This window comes from Trachurus trachurus (assembly GCF_905171665.1).
Source record: "Trachurus trachurus genome assembly, chromosome: 9".
Taxonomy (NCBI): Eukaryota; Metazoa; Chordata; class Actinopteri; order Carangiformes; family Carangidae; genus Trachurus; species Trachurus trachurus.
Window position 1 is genome coordinate 6660949 of NC_139895.1, and position 22565 is coordinate 6683513.

The 22565-nt window shown below is 42.5% G+C and overlaps 1 protein-coding gene across 1 annotated transcript in view; it reads left to right on the forward strand.

Annotated features, from left to right (window-relative positions):
* Window positions 1-22565, forward strand: part of wdfy3 (WD repeat and FYVE domain containing 3) — a 178009-nt gene that overhangs the window by 14572 nt on the left and 140872 nt on the right. The window contains exons 2-3 of the mRNA XM_083979941.1: window positions 16711-16921; window positions 19957-20080. Of these exons, the coding sequence (XP_083836067.1) occupies window positions 16711-16921; window positions 19957-20080 (335 nt within the window). The remainder of the gene's footprint in view (window positions 1-16710; window positions 16922-19956; window positions 20081-22565) is intronic.

Consider the following 22565-nt stretch of genomic DNA (forward strand, 5'->3'; position numbering starts at 1 on the left):
ATGACGGTGAGTAGATGATTGGTGAATTATCAATTTTGGGTGAAGTAACCCTATTAACATAACATTTTTGTTTCATATTGGACCTATTTGTTGTGAGAGATCTGCTGTACCAACACTTTTAACACCGCTCATTTACAGTGCTGTGTGTGTTCATGTGTGTGTGGCTGAGCAGACAGGTAGAGTTTACCCGGTGACACCCCGCGCCATGTTTACTGGAGGCCTAAATAGATATCCAGTGACGAGGCCGGCGGTCGGTGGGTGGGTCGGCTCTGGTCCTGTCTGGACTTGTTAGACACGAGAGCGCTTCCTGCCCGACCGGCTCATGTTACACTCACACAGGTCAGAGAGCAGCTGTTAATTAAAGACTCTTCATCCGCCTCATACTTGCGGTTATGGCAGATTGGAGACGTAATGTGTGTTTTGTTGGGGGTTTTGGTGAATAATGGGAGGTATGTGGCCATATGTTTGGTGTCACATGACCTTCAGAGCCGTCACCTGTGGGTCAATGTGTACTGAAACATTTGGCTGGAGGCTGGTTGTGTTGCTGGGATTGAATTCATCACCCTGTCTCCACAGCCTTTTCACTTTTCCTCAAATTAGCATTTTGTTTTACCACTTTGGGTTTTATCTAACACTGATGTCAACCCAGTTTTTCTTTTTTCTTTCTTCTTGTTCTCCGTGGAGCACCGCGACTTCCACCTACTCCCCATAAAACTGTCAGACATGCAGGAGACGCTGCTGTGATTACATCACCTTCTCCGGAGGAACAACCACACAAGTCCTTTGAAGAGTCGGGCTTTTCCAGGGCATTAGCTGCCTTCATCTCCCAGGAGTTAGCGCTGACTCTGTGAGACGTTCATTGAAGCTGGCGTCCGCTTAAAGGGAATGCTTTGAAAAAGACTGGAGGGCCAAGAAAGAGAGAGATCAGCTCCCCGCTGCATCACTGCCACTCACTGATTTCTTTGCTTTCAGCGAAGACCGGCCTGACCGGGGCTGCACAACCTCTTAGTGCCCATGTAGAGTTGTTAGCTTCAGGTTGTGCAGGTTTACCTGCTTCCCTTAAACATTTAATGGTTTTTTGGGACCATTTACAGTAAAGTTAGGGAAGAGAGAGGTGATGGCATGGATTCAAACTCCCTTTATTAATTCAATAGTCTGGTAAAAGTAGAGAGGTACCGATCCAGCTTTTCAGTCCCAATTCCAGTACTGGTACTTGGGCTTAGCGGATACCGATCCGGCACTGTTGAATTAATAAACTCTATACGTTGAAGACAGTGAAGGCATCAGGCTTGACTTTTGAGAACACAATAGTAGGATAGAGTGCACACATCCAAACTATTGCAGGTGCAGGACCAACAAACAGACTTTTTGAAAAAGGGTGAAGTCCGCACACTGTTGTGGCTCCTCAAATGTTTATTGTAGGCTATAAGATCTTACATCTTAGATCCTACAATAAATCATATCAGGCTTGACTTTAACATTGCTTTCCAAACTTTGTAAAACGTTGTTGCTCTGTGTTTGTTGTCTGACGATGGATCGGCCTCACTATCCGATGCCCCATCTGTTATTTATTTAGTCAATATCTGGGCCGATATCTGATCTTAATGTTGGATTGGTGCATCCCTAGTGAAAAAACAAAAACAGAGGGTCACACATTTGGATTCCACCAATGCATCGGCTGAACATTAGCCGAGATTCGCCTCGTTGGCTGACATTGGCCAACGGAAAATACCGTATCAGGTGGCAGATTGTGCTGACTCGGAGGAGGAGTTTTTTTTCTTCTTCTTGTTTTTAGGGGGATGTGACTTTGTTAAAGTCAAGTGAGCAAAAATGCCGGTTGTGTACGAGGAGGAACCAGCATCGACTAAATTGTTACTTTAACCATCGGTAACAGCCCAGAATTTCGCAATCGGTGCATCCCTGGTTCCACAGGTTTTTTGGCACACAGAGTCAAAACCAGACAAGGAAACGATTGTACATGTGCAACGGTTGTTTTTTTTAACTCCAGTGAAATGAAGCCGAGCTTCAGACCGTCTCTTCCTCTCCACCGTGACCTGTTCTTGTTGCAGGACGGACGCCTGAAGTTTCAAGTCTCTGTTTTGCAACGCACAACTGTCAGGAAAAGATGCCGGTGCTGATTCAATGAACTGATAAAGCTCAGAGGAATATGATTCAAATAGTTTCAGAACCAGTTCTCAAATCAAGACTAAGGTGTGCACCGCTCTGTGTGGATGTTCGCAAATTTGTTGTGTTTCACATGACAAACTCCTCCGACCGGGAAAGGGCACGAACTTTGCATGCGCTCCTCCAAAGCTAGACTAAAGGGAGAAGAAGTATAATAGGAGCGAATCACATGTCTGCAGCAGGCCGTGTGAATGTCCCCTTCCCTGGCGCTGGGTATGCAGCGAGCTGTCTGCTTTCATAGGTCAACTGCAGGACAAAGAAAGAAAGAGAGAGACCAGCTTTAAATTCAGCAAGGTCTAAACCTGTTTGGTTATATTAAGACACACCGACACACACAAACACACCAAAACAAATCACAAAGCTGCTGGAGATAACAGAGCTTCGTGTGGAAGCTGTTTCAGGAGGCTACATTTCTAAATTCGTCACAAATTTTCCATCCGTCTGATCTGTGTCCAGCTTCCTGCAGGAGCGTCCACTCGCTCCGATGAGATGGTTTCACACAGCGGAGGAGCGCTGCCTTGCCAAAGGTGTGGGCATCTTGTTGTTTTTCCTGGCTGTGTTTCATTAAAAATGGATCACACTCATTTAGGAAAGGAACACATGAAGTGAAAACAGCATCCATATCCAGCCTCGCCTCCTCAAACAGAAGGAGAAGAAAATACTGATCCTAACGTTTAATACTGATAACGAGGCTTCTGTACACTGTGTTATCTTCATCTCTACAGTTCATTTAAAGGGATAGTTCAACATTTTGGCAAACTGATCCATTGCCATGATCCCTATAGTCATAGCAGTAGGTTCCTTTACCTTTAATTGTCGGTGCAAGCTATTTTTAGAACGGTGGAGCAGAGCCGTGAGCTGCTCAGAGCTACGCTACGGAGGCTAATGGGATTTCTTGGTTTCCCTCATCAAACTCATCAAATACACAATCCAACAACTCCAAAATGCTCTGGTGGACAAGTTGTGACCTGCACATTCACCACGCTATGAGATAACAGAACGTTACCAGACAGAGTTGTTTTAGAGGGAAATTCATGCAAAATCGCTGATGGCGCATTGCCTTCAGGGACAGTTTTTCATCAAGCAGTCTCTGCATTTACCTCTAAAACAACTCAGTCTCTGCTATTATCTCATAGCGTGGTGAATGTGCAGGTCACAACTTGTCCACCAGAGCGTTTTGGAGTTGTTGGATTGTGTATTTGATGACTCTGCTCCGCCGGTCTAAAAATAGCTTGCACCAACAAATAAAGGTAACAAACCTACTGCTATGACTACAGGGATTATGGCAATGGGCCAATTTGCCAAAATGTTAAACTATCCCTTTAACAGATGGAGACCAATGAGAGCAGACAGGGAGCTTTTATCCTCTGCCCATGTTTGTGGGTTTGTACCTTCTCTTTTTTTCTTTCCCTACATGCGAGCTCGGCGCTCCGTTGTTGCTATTTGGAGCATCGAACCCTTTGTTTTCACACTCGACTGCATAGATAAGAGCCACCAGCTCCTCTGAGGTGACGCTTCAGCAGGCAGCTCTTATAGGTGGAGCTCACACGAACACTCCTGTACCCTCCTCATCTAAGCCATAGCTGCACGCAGACAGCAATACAAGCGTCAAAATCCATTTTCCACGTCTCTTGACTTTCATTTTTTTTAAACTTCCACTTAAAGAGAGGGAGGCGCCCGCAAACAGATGAGTCTCGGGACCCGCTGGTGTTGTTGGTTTGGTGACGTCCTCCTTCCTCTCTGCTTACCAAGTAGGTGGAGTGAGTGAGTTGTAATCCTGCGCTTGTCTGCGGATCGCCTCCCTCCCTCCAGCTCGGCCTTATGCTGAGTCGTACGACATGTGTTTGACCCAGTTTGCGGTCCCGGCCCTGCTGGGCTCCGGCTCTACCATTCTTCTTCTTCTTCTTCTTCCTCCTCTTCTGGCCCGGCCCCGGCCCCCCTCTCTCTCCGGTCTGCTGCTTCAGTGACTCTGTCTGTGTGGTACAGCAAGGCCAACAGTCAGCATTGTTCACAGATAAATGCTGGCTTTGATCTGATCTGGTCTGGTCTGCCTCAGGGATACGTTACAGTGCAGAAAAACACACCAACAACAACAACAACAAAGTATGGTGGAGTGTATCAGCTTGAATGCAGCTCACAGGATAATTAATTATCTGGAAGATGAAATAAAAAGTCATTACAGCAGGGACGGAGCGTGCAAACTCTGCAGACTGTTGTGCTCTGAGTGTCGCAGTTTGTTCTGTAAACTAGAATAATACAGTGTTTGTTTTGGCGTTTGTGTTTCACAGACAACACAGAAAACTCTCCTGGGTGCGCGTGTGTGACGTAGGTGAGGTGTGTGTTTGTGTGTCTGTAGCAGGAGAGAGCCGAACAACCCACAGTGGTTGTGATTTCCACCTTTTGGTACGGAAATTTATTTTAAATGCGGGCGGATTTGATCAGGACTGTTGGGATTTGATACACTTTAAGGGTTAGAATTTGCATATCATGATGTTATGAAGTGCGTTGTCGTTTTTCAGAATATTAAGATTTATATAACCCTTTACTATTGCTGCACATGCACAACCTCCAGTGTAACGTTGGGACGGTGTGTAATCAGTTTAACATTCAAATAAAGACCTTTTTTTTATATACATCAAAACAAATGAAGGGTTTCACAGTTTAAATAAAACATTTAAACTCTTTGTTCTGTCAGGTTGTATGTTGACCAGATCCTAGATGACTGTGATTATCTGTTATCTCAACTAAAATACCAACATAACCAACATATCATCAGTCAGAGGCACAGATCTTTCAAAATAAGAGCCCAGGCTTTTCCCCTTGAGAGGTTTTGTTTGTTAAATCAATCACCAGCTGAGTTTGATCAGACAGATCTTAATGCAGCTCCTCTCCATGATGTAACTACATGACAGTAGATACCAGCTGCACTGTTATTTGCCCCCTGAAGCTCCGTAAGCCGGAGATTACTTTTTATTTTAACACTGTCATAGTTTCTAGCAGAAAAAAATGGGAGTGAGTGGGAAACCCTGATTTCTAAGGGTGTGTTCAGACATGTGGCTCGTTTGCTTCTGATTCAGGGGCTAAAACGATGCAGTTGTTGTACGGTATGTTTCTTTTTGGTGGATTTAGCCAATCGGTCCAAAGTTGTAAACAAATGCCATGTGCGAACCAACTGTTCTCCCACCCATGAAACATGTTTCTAACATAATTGTTTTACCCTAATGAAACATAAGTTAAAGAAAGGGACTATGAGGAGTTTCGGAAAGCAAAGTGTTTTCACACTACATTTCCCATGAGCCTCCCTGTGCACGGTGAAATTCTTGGACCGGCGCAAGACGGACGAAAGTGAAAACATTTGCCAATAATGTTTTCATTGATCAAGAATGAAAGTCAGAGGTTAGAAGACGATCAGATACCGTTGTAGTTCCGACCATAAACGATGCCAACTAGCGATCCGGCGGCGTTATTCCCATGACCTGCCTGTCTCTCCGGGAAACCGAAACTAGGAAATACTGGGCGAGTCAACCACTAAATAATAATAACAAAATAACGATAAAGACAAAACGACATATTTATTGAAAATGGACCCATTAACAAGTGGGTAACGTAGATTAATCCACATTAATATGAAACAAACTTTTAAGCAAAAGCAAACTCCTCAAGGGTCCGTTTAAATAAATAACACAATATTAAAGTGGAAGTTGTGATTAAACAAAAACATAATGTACAAATATATTACATTATATTCTTCTGTGTTGCATGCTAGTAGCATAGCACCCACACTCCAAGTGACTTCATGTTTTCTGGCAGGATTGTTCAGGTTTGATTCAGGTTGTATTCCTCCAAGCTTCGCTGGGATTCACTCACTGAGACTTTCCAAACACAAAACCAAGTGCGTGAAAAATCCTCTTGCTCTTGCTGTTTTCTGTGCGATTCCTAATTCCTCCTGGTTCATAGTGAAACTTGCAGCTTTAAATTCAGGAAGCTGGATATTTTTAACCCGGCCACAGGCCAAACAACCAATCAACCAGCCAGCCAGCCAACCGTTTGTTTCTGCTGCTTCTGGTTTCTCACTTTTTCTTTTTTTTTTGACATCCAGCTAGATTTTCTCCTTGACTGGCAGATTTTCAACAAGCTTGTCTGTGTCTCAGCCGGAGTTTCCAGTTTAGCCAACAGCTGAGGACGGGCTTTTCTGCTGATGCTGCTCAGGCTACATCTTGATCGCTTTATAACCCCACTGCTGGTGCGCTGGCTTTGCCAAATGTGCAGTAGATCTGTGGCTTTTTTTTTTTTCCTTTCTCCAAAGCCTCCGACCAGCTAAATATATACACACACATACAGTATATGGACTTGGTTTGTTTTAGTGCTGCTGCCTGTGGCCTGCCCATCCACTCACTGGGTGATTCAGTTTGTTTTATTTATGATAAGCACCGTCATGTGGGTTGGGTGGATTATTAAATGATATAAATGAGACGCCAGAGCCAAACATAGTGCAAACGTCAACACAAAGAGTGGAAGGAGAGAGCTGATGCCGAGAATATCTCTGTTATCTCTTCAATACTCTGCCATAATGATAGTGATCAACCTTTTCCTTCTACAGACGTTTGAGATCAGTAAATGGGTCATATTAAAGGCTCCTTACTTTATGTAGTTTTCCAGCTCCTGTCTGGAGCTCTAGTAACAACAGGTTGGTGCCGGCCAATCAGAATAGAGGAGGCTCTGAGCCTCTCTTCTGATTGGCTGACTGTTTTCTAAACGATTCAATAAAAATAGAGCAGATTTCAGAATAAAACACTCAGAGAAACCAAATCCTGCAAAGTTGTTAGATGATGGATCCAGGTGGTGGTGGGCGGGGCTTTGGGTGACTGCTAAGTTGTGACATCACAAAGTGACAGGAAGTCCTGACGGCTGGTTTTAAGGCTCAGTTTCTGAATACAGGCTGTGTGCATTTCTCTGTGGACTGAGGCTTTGATACTTTCACAGTAAGGGTGGGAGAAAAAATCGATTCACATAAATATCACGATATCTTTTTTTAATTTTTTTTTAAAAATAAATATCAATGTACATTTGTTAGCCTTTTTTACATACAGAGAGTACAGGTTTTGAAAAGGGTTTAAGTTCACTTTATAATGGAGTATGTTAATTTATAGGCTCCTACAGTATTTGTGTGCAGATAAATGTTAAAAATGCAGACTAAAAATCGAGAGAATCGGCAATATCGTAGAATCACAATTTAAATCGAATCGCCATCCAAAAAATCGTAGAAGAATCGAAAAGGGAGAAAAGCATATCGTCCCAGCCCTATTTCACAGTATTAATATAGAACCTAGAGCTGCTTTATAATCACACTACACATGGACATCTACCTTTATACTGTATGGAGCTTTAACACAAACATCTACCTTTATACTGTATGGAGCTTTAACACAAACATCTACCTTTATACTGTATGGAGCTTTAACACAAACATCTACCTTTATACTGTATGGAGCTTTAACACAAACATCTACCTTTATACTGTATGGAGCTTTAACACAAACATACCTTTATACTGTATGGAGCTTTAACACAAACATCTACCTTTATTTTGAAGGAGCTTTAATACACTTGTTTTTTGTCAGTTTTAATGATTTACCCTGATAGAAAATCAATTGTCACTCAGAGGTGACTACCTTTTTTGAACCATAATGTCCCTGTTGAACTTTTTTTTTTCAGTACATCCTGTAACTTTTCCTTTGTTGTGTAATTTCCTCTTCTGGCTACAACAAATTGCTGACTCAGGTTCTATATCAGGAGCTGTTTCCATGTAAAGACAACATTTTTTTGTGTGGGTCAGCTTATTCTATAAATGCAGTTTGCATATTTTTTTTTCTAACGGTGTTTGTTGATAATCGTTATCTCAGTTGACTTCCATCCCAACAGACTGAACAAACCTTTGCCACATTAACAGCGTATATCACTGTAAACGCCCATGTCCCGCTGCACAGCTGCCTCCACAGCGATAGTGCAGAAATGTACAGTACATTGTGCACAACTTTCTTTCTTTTCTTTTTTTTTTTTTGGTTCCAACTTCATTTAAGTTTAGATTTAAAGCCACGGGTTAATCACTAGCCTTTGTAACTTCCTGTGGCTGAAAAAACTTGATGTCCTGAACTCACTTCCTCTTATAAATAGAGGAAAAAGAGAAGCAGCGGTGTGTTATCAGTCACTATAGGGAATATTTTTAACTTTAAACAACTTGAACATGATGATGTACGGAGTCCTTCACCAATTTGAATTTCCTTCTATTTTTACATTTTATTCTTTCTTTGCTGCAAAGATTGAATCCATCTGTACAGAAATCTGTCAAGTTCAATTTAGTTTATAATAAGCGAGAATGCAATAAAGCATGTGACTGTTGAAATGTATCAGCTGCAGCAGAAAGCCTGGATGTATGCCGTTGGTTTGGGAGGTTACACAGTGTCAGGTTTTCTCTGGTGTCTTATCTCAGACGGGCAGAGCGGCTGCTTAATAAGAGCTGAACTCTGTGTGTGTGTATGTGTGTGTGTGTGTGTGTGTGTATGTGTGTGGGTGTGTGTGGGTGTGTGTGCATCGCTGCCAACACAGGCTGCTTTGTAAATGTCAAACCCTTCAGCCTTTCAGGTCTTTGTCTCTTTTGATCTCCATCATGTGTCGTAAATCGTCCCACCTGTGAAATTCCCACTTCTCAAACCGACGGGGGAAGAGGTTGAACGCACAGATGTAACCAAACTCAAACCATGATTCACGGCTGCGTTGGTAGTTTTTTTTTTTTCTTTTGATTCCTTGCTTTTGGGATTGTGGTTGAGTTTGGTTGAGAGTCCTAAGGTCCTTAATGACGATGCTTCAAATTCTAGAAACCTTTTAGATCCACATTTTTATCGAGGTTGCATTGATTCGTTGGGGGCAAGGGGTATCCCAGAATGCATTTTGCACCAAATAGCAACAGTGGCAGAGAAGAGAACCAGCAAACAAATGTTATGACAACTGTTACTATGTCATTTAACTTGATGTTTTCTCAGCGGAGACACTGAGTCAATTTATATACAAATAACATCTGTTTTTGGAAATCTGGACTGAGAAAACTGTCATCTCTCTGTGTGATGCTGCTTTGGCAAATTACTGGTGGTTAATATATGATTATAAAGTCCTTTTTGGAAGAGAAATGCATGTGTAATGTGTTGCTGCTTGTTAGTGTGAGAAGACGGAACTAAAAATAACAAACACATTTAAATAAAATGAATATACAGATGAATTTTGCATTTTATTGTAAAACACTTTGTAACTACAGTAGTGTCTGGGAAAAGTGAACAACTAAACTTCACTGGATTCATATCAGATTTTATTAGATTTTCAATATATGTAGATAGTAAATTGGACATGAAGTGTATATGTTTCTACATTATGTCCTTTCCTTTTTTTTTCTTTGTGTACATGTGAGTTTACATCAGGCATGGGCAAACCAAGGACCATATGTGGCAAATTAGAGACCGCAAACTTTGAAACTGGATGTAATCTGAACGTAAGATTTCTTTTACATTTAAGTAACATTAGTGCACACAAACATTCTTAATCATCTGACACTGGCCCAGCCCACCCGCAAATTCTTTCAACTCATTGTGGCTCAGGTACAGGTGTGTTTTAGTGTTGGACCAGTTTGATCTTTGGATGTGGTGTTCACTAGCTTTGCATGCTGGGAAGTGTCCAGACACGAACCAGGTGAATGTGTTGAAAGGGATAGTTCAACATTTTGGCAAACTGGCCCATTACCATAATCCCTATAGTCATAGCAGTAGGTTTGTTACCTTTAATTGTCGCTGCAAGCTATTTTTAGAACGGCGGAGCAGAGGGGGAGCATACATCAGTCCGACTGCCCAAAAGTCCGATGGCTCATTTCTCCGACTACCCATTCTACAGTGTTAAGGTTAGGTTTAGGGTAAGGTTAAGGGTTAGGGCTACTTAAGTCGGAGAAGTGGGAGGTCGGACTAATGGATGCAAAAATAAAGAAATGTATGGTCGGAGAAATGGGTAGTCGGACAGACGTCATGCACCCGGAGCAGAGCCGTGAGCTGCTGAGAGCTACACTACGGAGGCTCATGGATTTCTTGGTGTCCTTCATCCCTCACCGTTATTACCTCATAGCGTGGTGAATGTGCAGGTCACAACTTGTCCACCAGAGCGTTGTCGAGTTGTTGGATTGTGTATTTGATGAGTTTGATGAGGGAAACCAAGAAATCCCCATGAGCCTCCGTAGCGTAGCTCTGAGCAGCTCACGGCTCTGCTCCGCCGTTCTAAAAATAGCTTGCACTGACAAATAAAGGTAACAAACCTACTTCTAAAACTATAGGGACTATGGCAATTGGCCAATTTGCCAAAATGTTGAACTATCCCTTTACCAATTCATAGTAAAAAATGAATATGTGCACTCACTTTAGATTTAGTTTGACTGCACCTAATCAGATGGAGTGTAAGTGCATCAGTTTAGATGTGAGTTCACCCGGAGGCCAGAAGCTGCTGCTCGCTGTGTGGGGCTGAAAGGCAGAACAAGTTACCAAAGCCTTCAGTCTGAGGTAATTCTGTTAGTTTGTGCAGACGACGCCACGTTCCTACAAACCAGGACGTTCCTCTGTCTCCTCCTGTGGCCATTACGCTGCTCTTCACGTCCTCGCCGCCGTCTTTTATGGCGGTTCTTAGAGAGGGAAAAACCCCCGGCAGGGTGGGACAACGGGGAGAGTCGGCGCTGGCGGTGAGGTTGTTGAGATGCCGGTCATGAAAAGGAAAACGTCAGACCTTGAACATGAGAAGACCGGACAGAAGAGGACGAACGAACGGCCGGTGGAGTTGACTGACGTCTGGTGTCGGGCTGAATATCGAATCGAATCTGTGAATTTATGACCGATGGCAGGTGGAAGTGGAGGAGTGACAGTGAATAACACTTCATCATGGCTGCTGCTAGTGGGAGGGAAACATGAGGCAGCAAGCGAACGTTTTGTCCTTTAAGTTGATGTGTTAGAAGAAAAGAAGCAGGAAAAATGGTTCAGACGTGAGGATTTGAGCTGGTTTGACAACAAGGACGACGGAGTCAGAACATCTCACAGAGGTCAGGGCTCATTGATCCAACAGACCAGCTACTGTTGCTCAAGCTGCTGAAGAAGTTCATGCTGGTTCTGATAGAAAGCTGTCTGAACACACATTGCATCGCAGTTTGTTGTGTATTTGGCAGCAAAATGGACCGTTTCCACTGCAGGAACTTTTACTTTTACTTTGTGCTGATTGGGTGTTCTCAGAGCAAGAGAAAAAAATCCCAAAATAAGCGTCATTTAAAAACCCCCAGCTTTATTTAAAAAGCATCTACACAGCCGGAAAAAAGAAAGAATAAGTCAGTAAAAGACGTATTAAATTTTGACAGACGGCTACGCGATCATGCGATTTTGTGACGATCGAAAAACAACATAAATTTAAGTTTTTTTTTAGTTAAATATTCAAATTATATTCAAATTTTTTATGTTTTTTTGTTTTGTTTTTAGCTCATTATATATACACCTATACCAGCTTATTAGTACGTCCCGCGTCCAGTTAAGGGCATTCCAACCAAATCTGTTATGTAACATTTGCAACACACTTTAGTTTTACCAACTCAATATTAAACATCAAGAAGGGAAATCTAAATATTCGAAGTAGTGGTGCAACGGATCGCAGTTGATCCCTGATCAGCACGCAAGTAGTCTGCAGATCAATCGATTAAAAAAAATCTGTGTGTAGTGTGGGAACACGTAGGCGCACGGTATAAATGGGCAATTAAAAGAAAACTCTGCTCGTAAATTTGAAGCTGCAGGTCTACGTCGCGCATAACAACAACAAAATACTTTGTTTTATCAACATGTTTACTGCCCCGAATGTCATGACACATGATGAGTTTGGATTTAATTTGCGTTGTTGCGGAAGTCACACGTTCAAACCTCAGTTTCCACCTTCGAATGTTCTCATTTTTAAAATAATTTGAATTCTGTTCGAATAGCGAAGTTCGAAGACGGGTGAGTTCAAGGATGGTTCCTGTAAAGATTCATTCATTTCATTCATTCATTCATTCATTCGTTCCTACCCCTCTACCATTAGTCAGATCAGTACCAGGAACTCCAGCAGTGGAAACGCGGCTTCAGACAGGTGGTCATAATGTTATGGCTGATCGCTGCAATATGATAAAACAAGGTCTTCTAACTATTTCACTCACTGAACTTCAATTCTTCCGTGGCACAAATCAGTCGTCACATTGGTTCATTGATTATCACATGATATCGATAGGAACAGAACCGTAGGAGCAGGAAACGAACACAGCAGCAGCAGCAGCAGCAGCAGCAGCAACGGGCGGCGTCCTCCTCCTCCTCACTCACATGATTCAGAAGTCTTGTTTTGTTTTGGCAGCAGACGACTTTAGCAGCACCGAGCTTCTCCAACCGAGTGCCAACCATTGTGATATGACAACAACCCAATCAAATCCATCATATACAGCCAACAGATGGAGACGCTTGCCAAGAGTGAATGAGCCGGCTCAGAGGGGCTCTTACCCCGAGGCTGGCTGGTCTGAGTCCAGATTTGTTTAAAGAGGGATATTTTCCTTGTGCTGAGCGACGCGTGAAGACGGAGCGTCGCTCTGTTTTACCGGCTGGTGTCGGGGAAACATGGAGCACAAGGGTTCACCCTGAAAAACAACAAAAACACACATATTAACTGTGTGTGTGGCGACACCTACATGGAGTGTGTGAGAAATCACCAATTACATTTAACACACAGTAATTTAAAGTTATTCAGTTGTAACATCACAGTACCAGAGCGATTATTCAGTTGAAGCAGAGATATCGAGCTTTAGACTAATTTTACATCAACGCAAGCGAATGTAAAGAAAATCAAGTCAATCAATCAAACTTTATTTATAGAGCACTTTACATGCAGAGGGAAGGAACACAAAGTGCTTTACAGAAGATCACAACAGACAAAACAAAACATCTCCCACACACTCATGCAGAATTAAAAACTCAGAGGAAACACTAGAGAAGAGGATAAATATAATAAAAATAAAAAGTAGAAATAAATATTTAAACAAGTGTTTAGGTCATAAAAGGATGGAAACAATAACATGAAATAATAAAGAATAGATAAATATATAAAGAGGGAATAAAATGGTAAACAAAAACAATTCAAAACAAGAGATGGCAATAAAAAATAGTATTTATCTATAAAGAAAAATGTAATCAATAAAAATTCAGTGAGGCCAGACTACAGAGGTCTTGAGTGTTTATCCGTCTAAGTTTCAAATGTGACACAGGCTCATTCATCAAAAAGTGCATTAGGAGCAACAAAAGAGCTTTAAAGTAGAAATACTTTTTATCTGCTTTGAAAATAAATAAAGATACATAATAATACACAGTATCAACAATTGGTTTTGACACATTGTTAGCTCAGAGTGCTGCATTCACGGTCTGTACTACTGTAGGAATTTCCGATTCAGGCTTGCAACATGTGTGGTTCTCTGGGTCAGGGTCAGGCTGCAGTCGGTCTGATGATGATACTGATACAGAAACAAAACCACAAGTCTGTTCACATCCAGTTTAAACCTAATAAGAGATCCACAGGTTGGGCTTCATCACCAAACTGACCGTTTATCTGTTGATGTTCACGTCAGAGGGTTGTGACGCCTTCATGACAGGAAGTGATCGAACCTCAGGTACAACGGTTGGAGGCATAATGAAGTGTGTGTGGACTGGAGAGGAAGTGACACAGTGACCGAGTGAAACTAACTGCACCATTGAGCCGGTATCGATCCTGCGATCCTGCAGCGTTGGTCGCGTTATTCAGTTCATTAATACCCATTTTAAGGTTTGTTTGGCTGTGACTCTCAAAACAAACTTTTATATTTGAAGCTTTTTGTTTGCTACTACTGCTCAGATTAAGTTCCACATTATTTAATCATCAAATTAAAACCTGCTTTTTTCAAGCGTCTCCTTGCATCGTTTCATTGCATTTATTTATTTTGTTAGAAGAAGGACTGTCATGGCTGCCGATCGACCACACAGTTTCACCTGTTATAGTATCAAAACCTCTTCAGCTCCATGTGATTTCAAAAGTAGGTCAAGCTTGCAGCTGGTGAAAGAGTCCAGTGGTCGGAGTAATGGTGCCTTCATCATCATCATCATCATCATCATTATCATCATCATCACAGGTGTAAACACAGCACTGCCTGAGCGTGAATCTGTACGATCCAGAAAACCAGAGCTGAGCTTCAAACGTTTTGTTTTTCACGTCGTGTAAAAGCAAAAACAAAGTCGTTGTTTTCTCCCACGCCCCCTGAAGGCTCCATCATCATACTGTATGGTGGGGGGAGTGGGCGAGGCCTCGGTCACCACCAGTGTCTCCTCCGGTCGGCTGGCTCTGTTTTCATCAGCGGATGTTTATCTGTGTCGTACGTGGGCTTCTGCTGCTCGGTCTCCTAGCAACCGTCTTAAAAAGATGGTCTGCAGAGAGAAGCGCGTGTAGAAAAAACCACAACCGAGCTGTCGACTGGAGGGAAGAGAAACGGTTCAGAGGAGAAAACACCTGAGTCACCGAGGCAGGAAGCTGCTCCATCATCATCATCATCGTCATGAGCACTGAGTTTCAGCCAGTTCATGAGCTGATCCTGATTCCTGTAACCTATAACAGTTATTGATCCCTGATGTAAAGAACTGATCGTCTCAGTTTCACCGTCTGTCAGTACGTTGACAGTCACAGCTTCATCCAGCTCTGCTCAAAATTCAGTTTTGGCGTCTAATCCGACTTCTGTCCTTGTCCCGGTTTACATGCAACAGAGAATAACTGACAGGAACGTCTCCTCCTCGTCAGGCAGCAGGTTAAAGCAGAAGTAAGCGACCCGGTCGTTTTCGCTAATGCTGCGTTCCAGGCAGGCTTTTGAAATCGTAAATTACAGCTTCAAGTCACAACTTACGACTTTGTAGCGTTCCAGGCAACCCACTCGTGTTTTTCCGACCTGTTTTACCGGTGAAAGTCACTATAACGGCCACTCGTAACTTCCGACCGGTGAACTCGCACCAGATCGAACTGATACAACTTCACAGGTCGGAAAAACAGGAGTTACGAGTTTCCTTGAACGCACCATAACAGTCCTCGTCCCTACGTCGCCACATTCACGGCGTTCCTTGGCTGCACACACAGCCCTGCATGCCGTTCTCTCTCCTCATTGGATAAAAACTGTAGGATACGATAAATGTTTTCTCCTCGGCTCAGAGCAGAGCAGAGTGACTGACAGACCCGTGTTTCAGTCCAAACACTCTATGTAAGTGATTGCTGTCGGAAGATATAACTATTTAAGACTTATATTAACACAAATATATCACTTACTTCTGCTTTAATACAGCACCTTGTCCTGTTGACTTTTCTGTCACAGAGTAAAAAAACTGAATATAAACAATCTGTTTTTTTTTTCTTTACTTGGCCAGCTTCTCTGCTCTACTTTGTGTCGTCTCTACTGGTGTGGAGCAGTGCACATGCATTGTCCAGTTTCAGTCTGATTAAGGCGTAGACATGCTGAAGAAAATCAATTTCCAATCACATTATCTGGGTGTCTTAATCGGAGTCGGACTAATGCGTTTACATGCACTCAGTTGTCCAGTTCTAGTCGGATTAAGGCAGTGATTCGTTTTTTTTCAAGTGTCATGTAAATGTACTGTGTGTCGGTCGATGAAAAACTATTTTTGTGTCTTCAAACTTCCCAATTCGATTCGTTATTGATTCATTTAGAGATATTTCAGTTTTAACACTAATTTCCTTGGTTATGAAAGAGATTTTCACAAAACTAATGTTGCAAATTGTACAAAGCTGGAATTCTCTAACCTGGTGTTTTATTCAAAATATTCATGTTTCCATTAAATTGACTGAAAAGCAGTTACATTAATGCAATGCATTTATTTAACATGACCCACTCAGGAGTAGACATTAGTGCAATCAGGCAAAGATCAATCTAAAGATTTTATGAATCGATATCGCATCTTTCAAATGAAGATCGATATGAATTTTTTTTTTCAACCCAGCCCTATTTGTGTTGCTGTTCATTCAGTTTGTGGTTTGACTGAAAACAACGTTTCATTATCCATCAGAGGATTTTCACCTTCTTTGTACTGTTATTTTTATCTATTTTATGGACATTTTTCCCCAAGAGTTTACTGCAGGAGTTATTAATTGGTATTTGTTTGAATCGTATTTGAGTGTTCATTGCAAAAATGTGTGTGTAATATTGTCTGATTTATAGAATATTGGGAGCTTTTACTCCCCAATATTGGTGTCAGGATTGGCCCAAAAAATCCCACTTCGCTTGGGCCATACTGTATGTGTATATAATAATTTTCTCCAAGAGTTGACTGCAGCGCTGCACTGAAGCCATTTTGAATAATGAAAGTTATTTATTGTTACCATTATGAGTGTTATTAATCCTCCTCCTCCTCCCTCCTCCCTCCACAGGGCTGCCTTTGCCCTGACAAAGCCGCTCAAGATGAACATGGTGAAGCGGATCATGGGGCGGCCGCGGCAGGAGGAGTGCAGCCCCCAGGACAACGCCCTGGGCCTGATGCACCTGCGGCGCCTGTTCTCCGAGCTGTGCCACCCTCCGCGCCACATGACCCAGAAGGAGCAGGAGGAGAAGCTCTACATGATGCTGCCTGTGTTTAACCGGGTGAGTTGAGTTCCTCTGTGTTCCTCTGTGTGTGTGTGTGGACCGGGAGTCAGATCCTGTGGTTAACGGCTCATTTCCATACTACACCTGGCTGCTCGGCTCACAGACTGTGTGATTGTGCAGCTGCAGTTAGATAGGATGGAAATCACCGTGGTTACCTCACCCGTGCAGCAGGTGTGACCTCGTCTGTCACATATATGAATCAGCCTGTAACGATACGCGTATCCAAACCAATAACAAAACACTCTAACCCACGAACCTGAGTCGCCGTTTGAAATGGCACAACAAATAAAATACACAAAGAGTTAAACAGTAATTCACATCATATATATATATTCATACCTATACATAAAGTTCAGTAATGTCAGCATGAATTCTATAAAGTGCTGGGTATAAAGTGCCAGTTTTTAAAGTGCAAGTGCAAGTTTAAATAGATAAAGTGCATGGATAAATGGATGGATCCAAATGCAATGGCCCTTAGCAGCGGGTATATAAGTCCCATTCTCACACACACACACATATATACTGTATAAAGACAATGTCGACAGTGCAATATAGAAAAATATATACAATAATACACATACATAAGTATATGTAGGCATGCACTGCAAAATAACAACAACATGAAAGCCAATATAGAAAAATATAGAAAAAAAATCCTCTATTGAATGTCTGTGACTAGGCTTGTGCCGATCAGCATCCAGACTGTAGGTTGACCTACTGACCTCTGAACTGGATGATGTCATCTCTGAGTGCCCGTCCGACTTAAATAACACATGGAGCAGCTTTGTTTTTATAGTTTAGATGTTTTATTTCTTGCTGATGTTATAAAACACACACACACACACACACTGCTCCAGCTGTGCAGCTCTGGCTCAGCTGATCGGCGCTCGGATGGATGTTAGATCTTCACATGTTGAACTCTTTTTATACAAAGTACAAGGCTTGTGACTGTTGGTGTATCGTTACAGGCTTTTATATGAACCATGTAAGTGACCACAGAGCTGTGTGTGTGTGTGTCGGGGGGGCAGAAGCTCCAGAATTAAATCTAATCTGGAGCTAGTTGATGACAGACAGGCTGACTCTCTGGTGACAAAGTGACTATTGTGTAATGCACACACACACACCTGGTGCATACAGGTGTGTGTGTGTCAACACGGTGCTTATTGGAGAAGCCACAGACTGCAACAAGATAAAGAAGTGAAGTCACAGCTGTCAGAGGAAGTTACCAACACTAACATGTCATGTGAGACAAATTATGGAGTGTGAGGTGTGTTTGTTGAACTGTTTCAACAGATTCTAACAGTAAAGATCTTAACATCTTTCTATCCACAAGCCAGAGGTGATTCTACATACAGTAAATTGTTGAACCAGTGCTCATTTATTTTCACAGGAGGAATCCTTCTTTTTAACTGTTTTATATTTATATTTATTTAAAAATCTAAATATATTGACATGGTAAGGTGACATCAGTTAAACCACATCAATATATAAATAGAACATCTGATTGATTAAAGGGGAAGTTTTGTGAGAAGAGCCACAGATTCATGTCAGATTCCTTCATGTACGTATGTGTGAATTCACCGGGGGAAGCAGAGGACGGAGGAGTGAGTCTCTCCTCTGTTTGCCTCGCTGTGTTTTGCAGCTTTGCAGCAGCAGCTCTGTGGAGTGTCCTCCTCAGACTGGAGTGTCTCACCGAGGGTCTCTTGACTCGCCGGCTAATTACCCAACGCCGGCTGTGATTCACTCACTGGTGGCGTCATTCATGTCACAACTCAAAAGTAGTAGCACTCTCAGTGCAGCGGGGCTCTAGCCTCTAGGCTCCAGGCTGCAGGATCTAGGATCTAGCCTCCAGCCTCCAACCTCCAGCTTCCAACTTTTAACCTCCAGCCTCCAGCTTTTAAAGGGATAGTTCAACATTTTGGTAAATTGGCCCATTGCCATAATCCCTATAGTCATAGCAGTAGGTTTGTTACCTTTATTTGTCGGTGCAAGCTATTTTTAGAACGGCGGAGCAGAGCGTCAGGCTGTTCAGAGCTATGCTACGGAGGCTAAAGGAATTTCTTGGTTTCCCTCATCAAACTCATCAAATACAAAGTCCCAAAACTCCAAAACGCTTTCGTGGACAAGTTGTGACCTGCACATTCACCACACTATGAGATAATAATGGAACGTTACGAAACAGAGCCGTTTTCGAGGTAAATACAGAGTCTGCTTGCTGAAAAACTGTCCCTGAAGGCAACCTGCATCAGTGGTTTTGCATGAATTTCCCTCTAAAACAACTGTCTGGTAACGTTCTGTTATTATCTCATAGTGTGGTGAATGTGCAGGTCACAACTTGTCCACCAGAGCGTTTTGGAGTTGTTGGATTGTGTATTGTATGAGTTTGATGGAAACCAAGAAATCCCATTAGCCTCCGTAGTGTAGCTCTGAGCAGCTCACGGCTCTGCTCCGCCGTTCTAAAAACAGCTTGCACCAACAATTAAAGGTAACGAACCTACTGCTATGACTATAGGGATTATGGCAATGGGCCAATTTGCCAAAATGTTGAACTATCCCTTTAACCTCCAGCCTCCAGCTTCCAACCTCCAGCCTTCAGGTCTTCTTTACCGCGACATCTTCTGGATAAATAAATACACAATGAGCCTCACTGGCGGATGAAGTGCTGTGTATCTTTGTCCAGCTCCCGTCAGAGGCTCCAGCTGCAGTCAGGCTGCAGTCTGCACTGTGACTGTAACATCACAACCTGCCAGGAAACACATAAATAAATTACCCGGTGTCCCTCCACCTCGACGCATCCTGCTGGTCCCGGCCTGATGAGATTACAGCTTTTTACAGGACTTAATAGCAAATAATGACCAGTTTATTACATGTTCTTTCCATTAGAATAAACGTCTGCGGTCATTTAAAACCTGCGTTAATGTTTCTTCTTTGTAATCCAGAGTGACGTCTTGTGGATTTTTAGTTCTTTAAATTCTTTCTGTATTTTGTTTGATTAAAAAAAACATTTGCTGTGTTTGTTTGCTTTGCTGCAGGTCTTTGGGAACGCTCCACCCAGCACCATGACAGAGAAGTTCGCCGACCTGCTGCAGTTCACCACCCAGGTCTCACGACTCATGGTGACGGAAATCAGACGAAGAGCCTCCAACAAGTCGACAGGTGAGTCAGCTGACGGAGCAGAAAAGTCTGCAGATTATCCCTTTATAACATCTCTGGCACTGCTGCACTGGTTATTCCCCCATAACCTCTCAGTTCCTTACATTATGATCGATTTGAATGATTTTTGTGCAGGTAAACTCACGATGCTATGCTTTTTATGTTAAAGGGATAGTTCAACATTTAGGCAAATTGGCCAATTGCCATAATCCCTATAGTTTTAGGAGTAGGTTCGTTAAATTTAATTATCGGTACAAGCTATTTTTAGAACGGTGGAGCAGAGCCTACGGAGGCTCATGGGATTTCTTGGTTTCCCTCATCAAACTCATCAAATACACAATCCAACAACTCCACAACGCTCTGGTGGACAAGTTGTGACCTGCACATTCACCACGCTATGAGATAATAACACAACGTTACCAGACAGAGTTGTTTTAGAGGGAAATACAGAGACTGCTTGATGAAAAACTGTCCCTGAAGGCAACACGCATCAGCGGTTTTGCATGAATTTCCCTCTAAAACAACTCTGTCTGGTAACGTTGTGTTATTATCTCATAGCGTGGTGAATGTGCAGGTCACAACTTGTCCACCAGAGCGTTTTGGAGTTGTTGGATTGTGTATTTAATGAGTTTGATGAGGGAAACCAAGAAATCCCATGAGCCTCCGTAGCGTAGCTCTGAGCAGCTCACGGCTCTGCTCCGCCGTTCTAAAAATAGCTTGCACCGACAATTAAAGGTAACGAACCTACTGCTATGACTATAGGGATTATGGCAATGGACCAATTTGCTAAAATGTTGAACTATCCCTTAAAATGTCAGTGTAAAGCTCCAGCTCTTCCTCATCTTTCTCCATCTTGCTCTCCGTCTCCGTCCGACCGTGTGACGTCTTGTTTTTCTGATCAGAAAACGGCTCAACACACACACACACACACACACACACACACACACACACACACACACACACACACACACACACACACACACACACACACACACACACCCCTCCAGCTGGTCACCAGGCCTCTGTAGACTGACTCAGTCGTTGACTCAGGCCTCCTTGCAGCTCTCTGTCGTCATCATCATCATCATCATCAACAAAACAACTGATCTGTGTTTCCTCTGAACACCGAGCTCCAGCAGCTCAGCCTTCACTGTGTGTTCTCTGTGCGTTTTTGAAGCAAATATTTTCCAAAACAAACTTTATTTTTCCCTCTGAAGCTCACACAACAACAACGTGTAATACTGTGCAATAACGACAATCCAACCCGTCACACACACACACACACACACACACACACACACACACACACACACACACACACACACACACACACACACACACACACACACACACACACACACACACACACACACACACACACACACACACAGGTCAGAGCAGGAGCTGGGGTATTAGTGGCCGTCTCTCCACAACGGAGCATGTTATTAAAATGCATCTACGCAATTCACAGTCCTGAGTCGTGACGCAGGATGACGATGATTCATACGTGTCCAACAGATTGGAGATGTGGTCAGTTTTATAAATCACTGCAGGATGAATCAGTGGAATGAAATAAAGAATATATACATTATGTTAATGGACCTTATGAAGGTGTGAAGACCCTCTAATACAGAAGATCGGACATTTCAGGCAGCACCAGTGATATGAAACTGGTTTACACTTCCTGCTAAGTGGGCGTGGCTTTTACTCTGCAGCTTGTTTTTATCAGCTGGTTTTAATATTGATTGATTGATTGATTGATTGATTGATTGATTGATTGATTGAAGTGTTTATTTCGAATATGAAAATAAAATGATAAAAAAAGAGAATAGGACAAAACATTTAAACATGAGATATAGAATACATATTCAAAAAGGAGTGAGAAGAAGTAAAACTTATAAACTCCCACCCCCTCTCCTTATACAGCGGGGAAAATAAGTATTGGACACGTCAACATTTTTCTCAGAAAATATATTTCTAATAGAGCTATTGACATGAAATTTTCACCAGATGTCGGCATCAACCCAAGTAATGCACACATACAAAGAAATCCGAACATTAATGTCCATAAATTAAGTTATGTGTAATAAAGTGAAATGACACAGGGAATAAGTATTGAACACATGAAGAGAAGGAGGGGCAAAAAGGTATGGAAAGCCAAGAAAACAGCTGGAGTTTGTCATCCTGTCTCCTATCAGTGCAAAGTAATATCTGCTGGTTTAGTCCTGATTGATGCCTTTTAAAAAGGTTTCTCACCACCAAGGTGTCAGACAATAAGTATTGCATGATGGGCAATGGCAAAGAGCTGTCTAAGAGCTGTCTAAAGACCTACACAACCTTACTATTGCAAAACAGGAGTCAAAACAATAATCAGAAGGGTTCCCTAACAGTCCAGGACACTGGTGAAGAGCTTCAGAAAGACCTGGGATCAGCAGGTACAGTTGTTTCATAGAAAACAATAAGTAATGCACTCAACCGCCATGGCCTC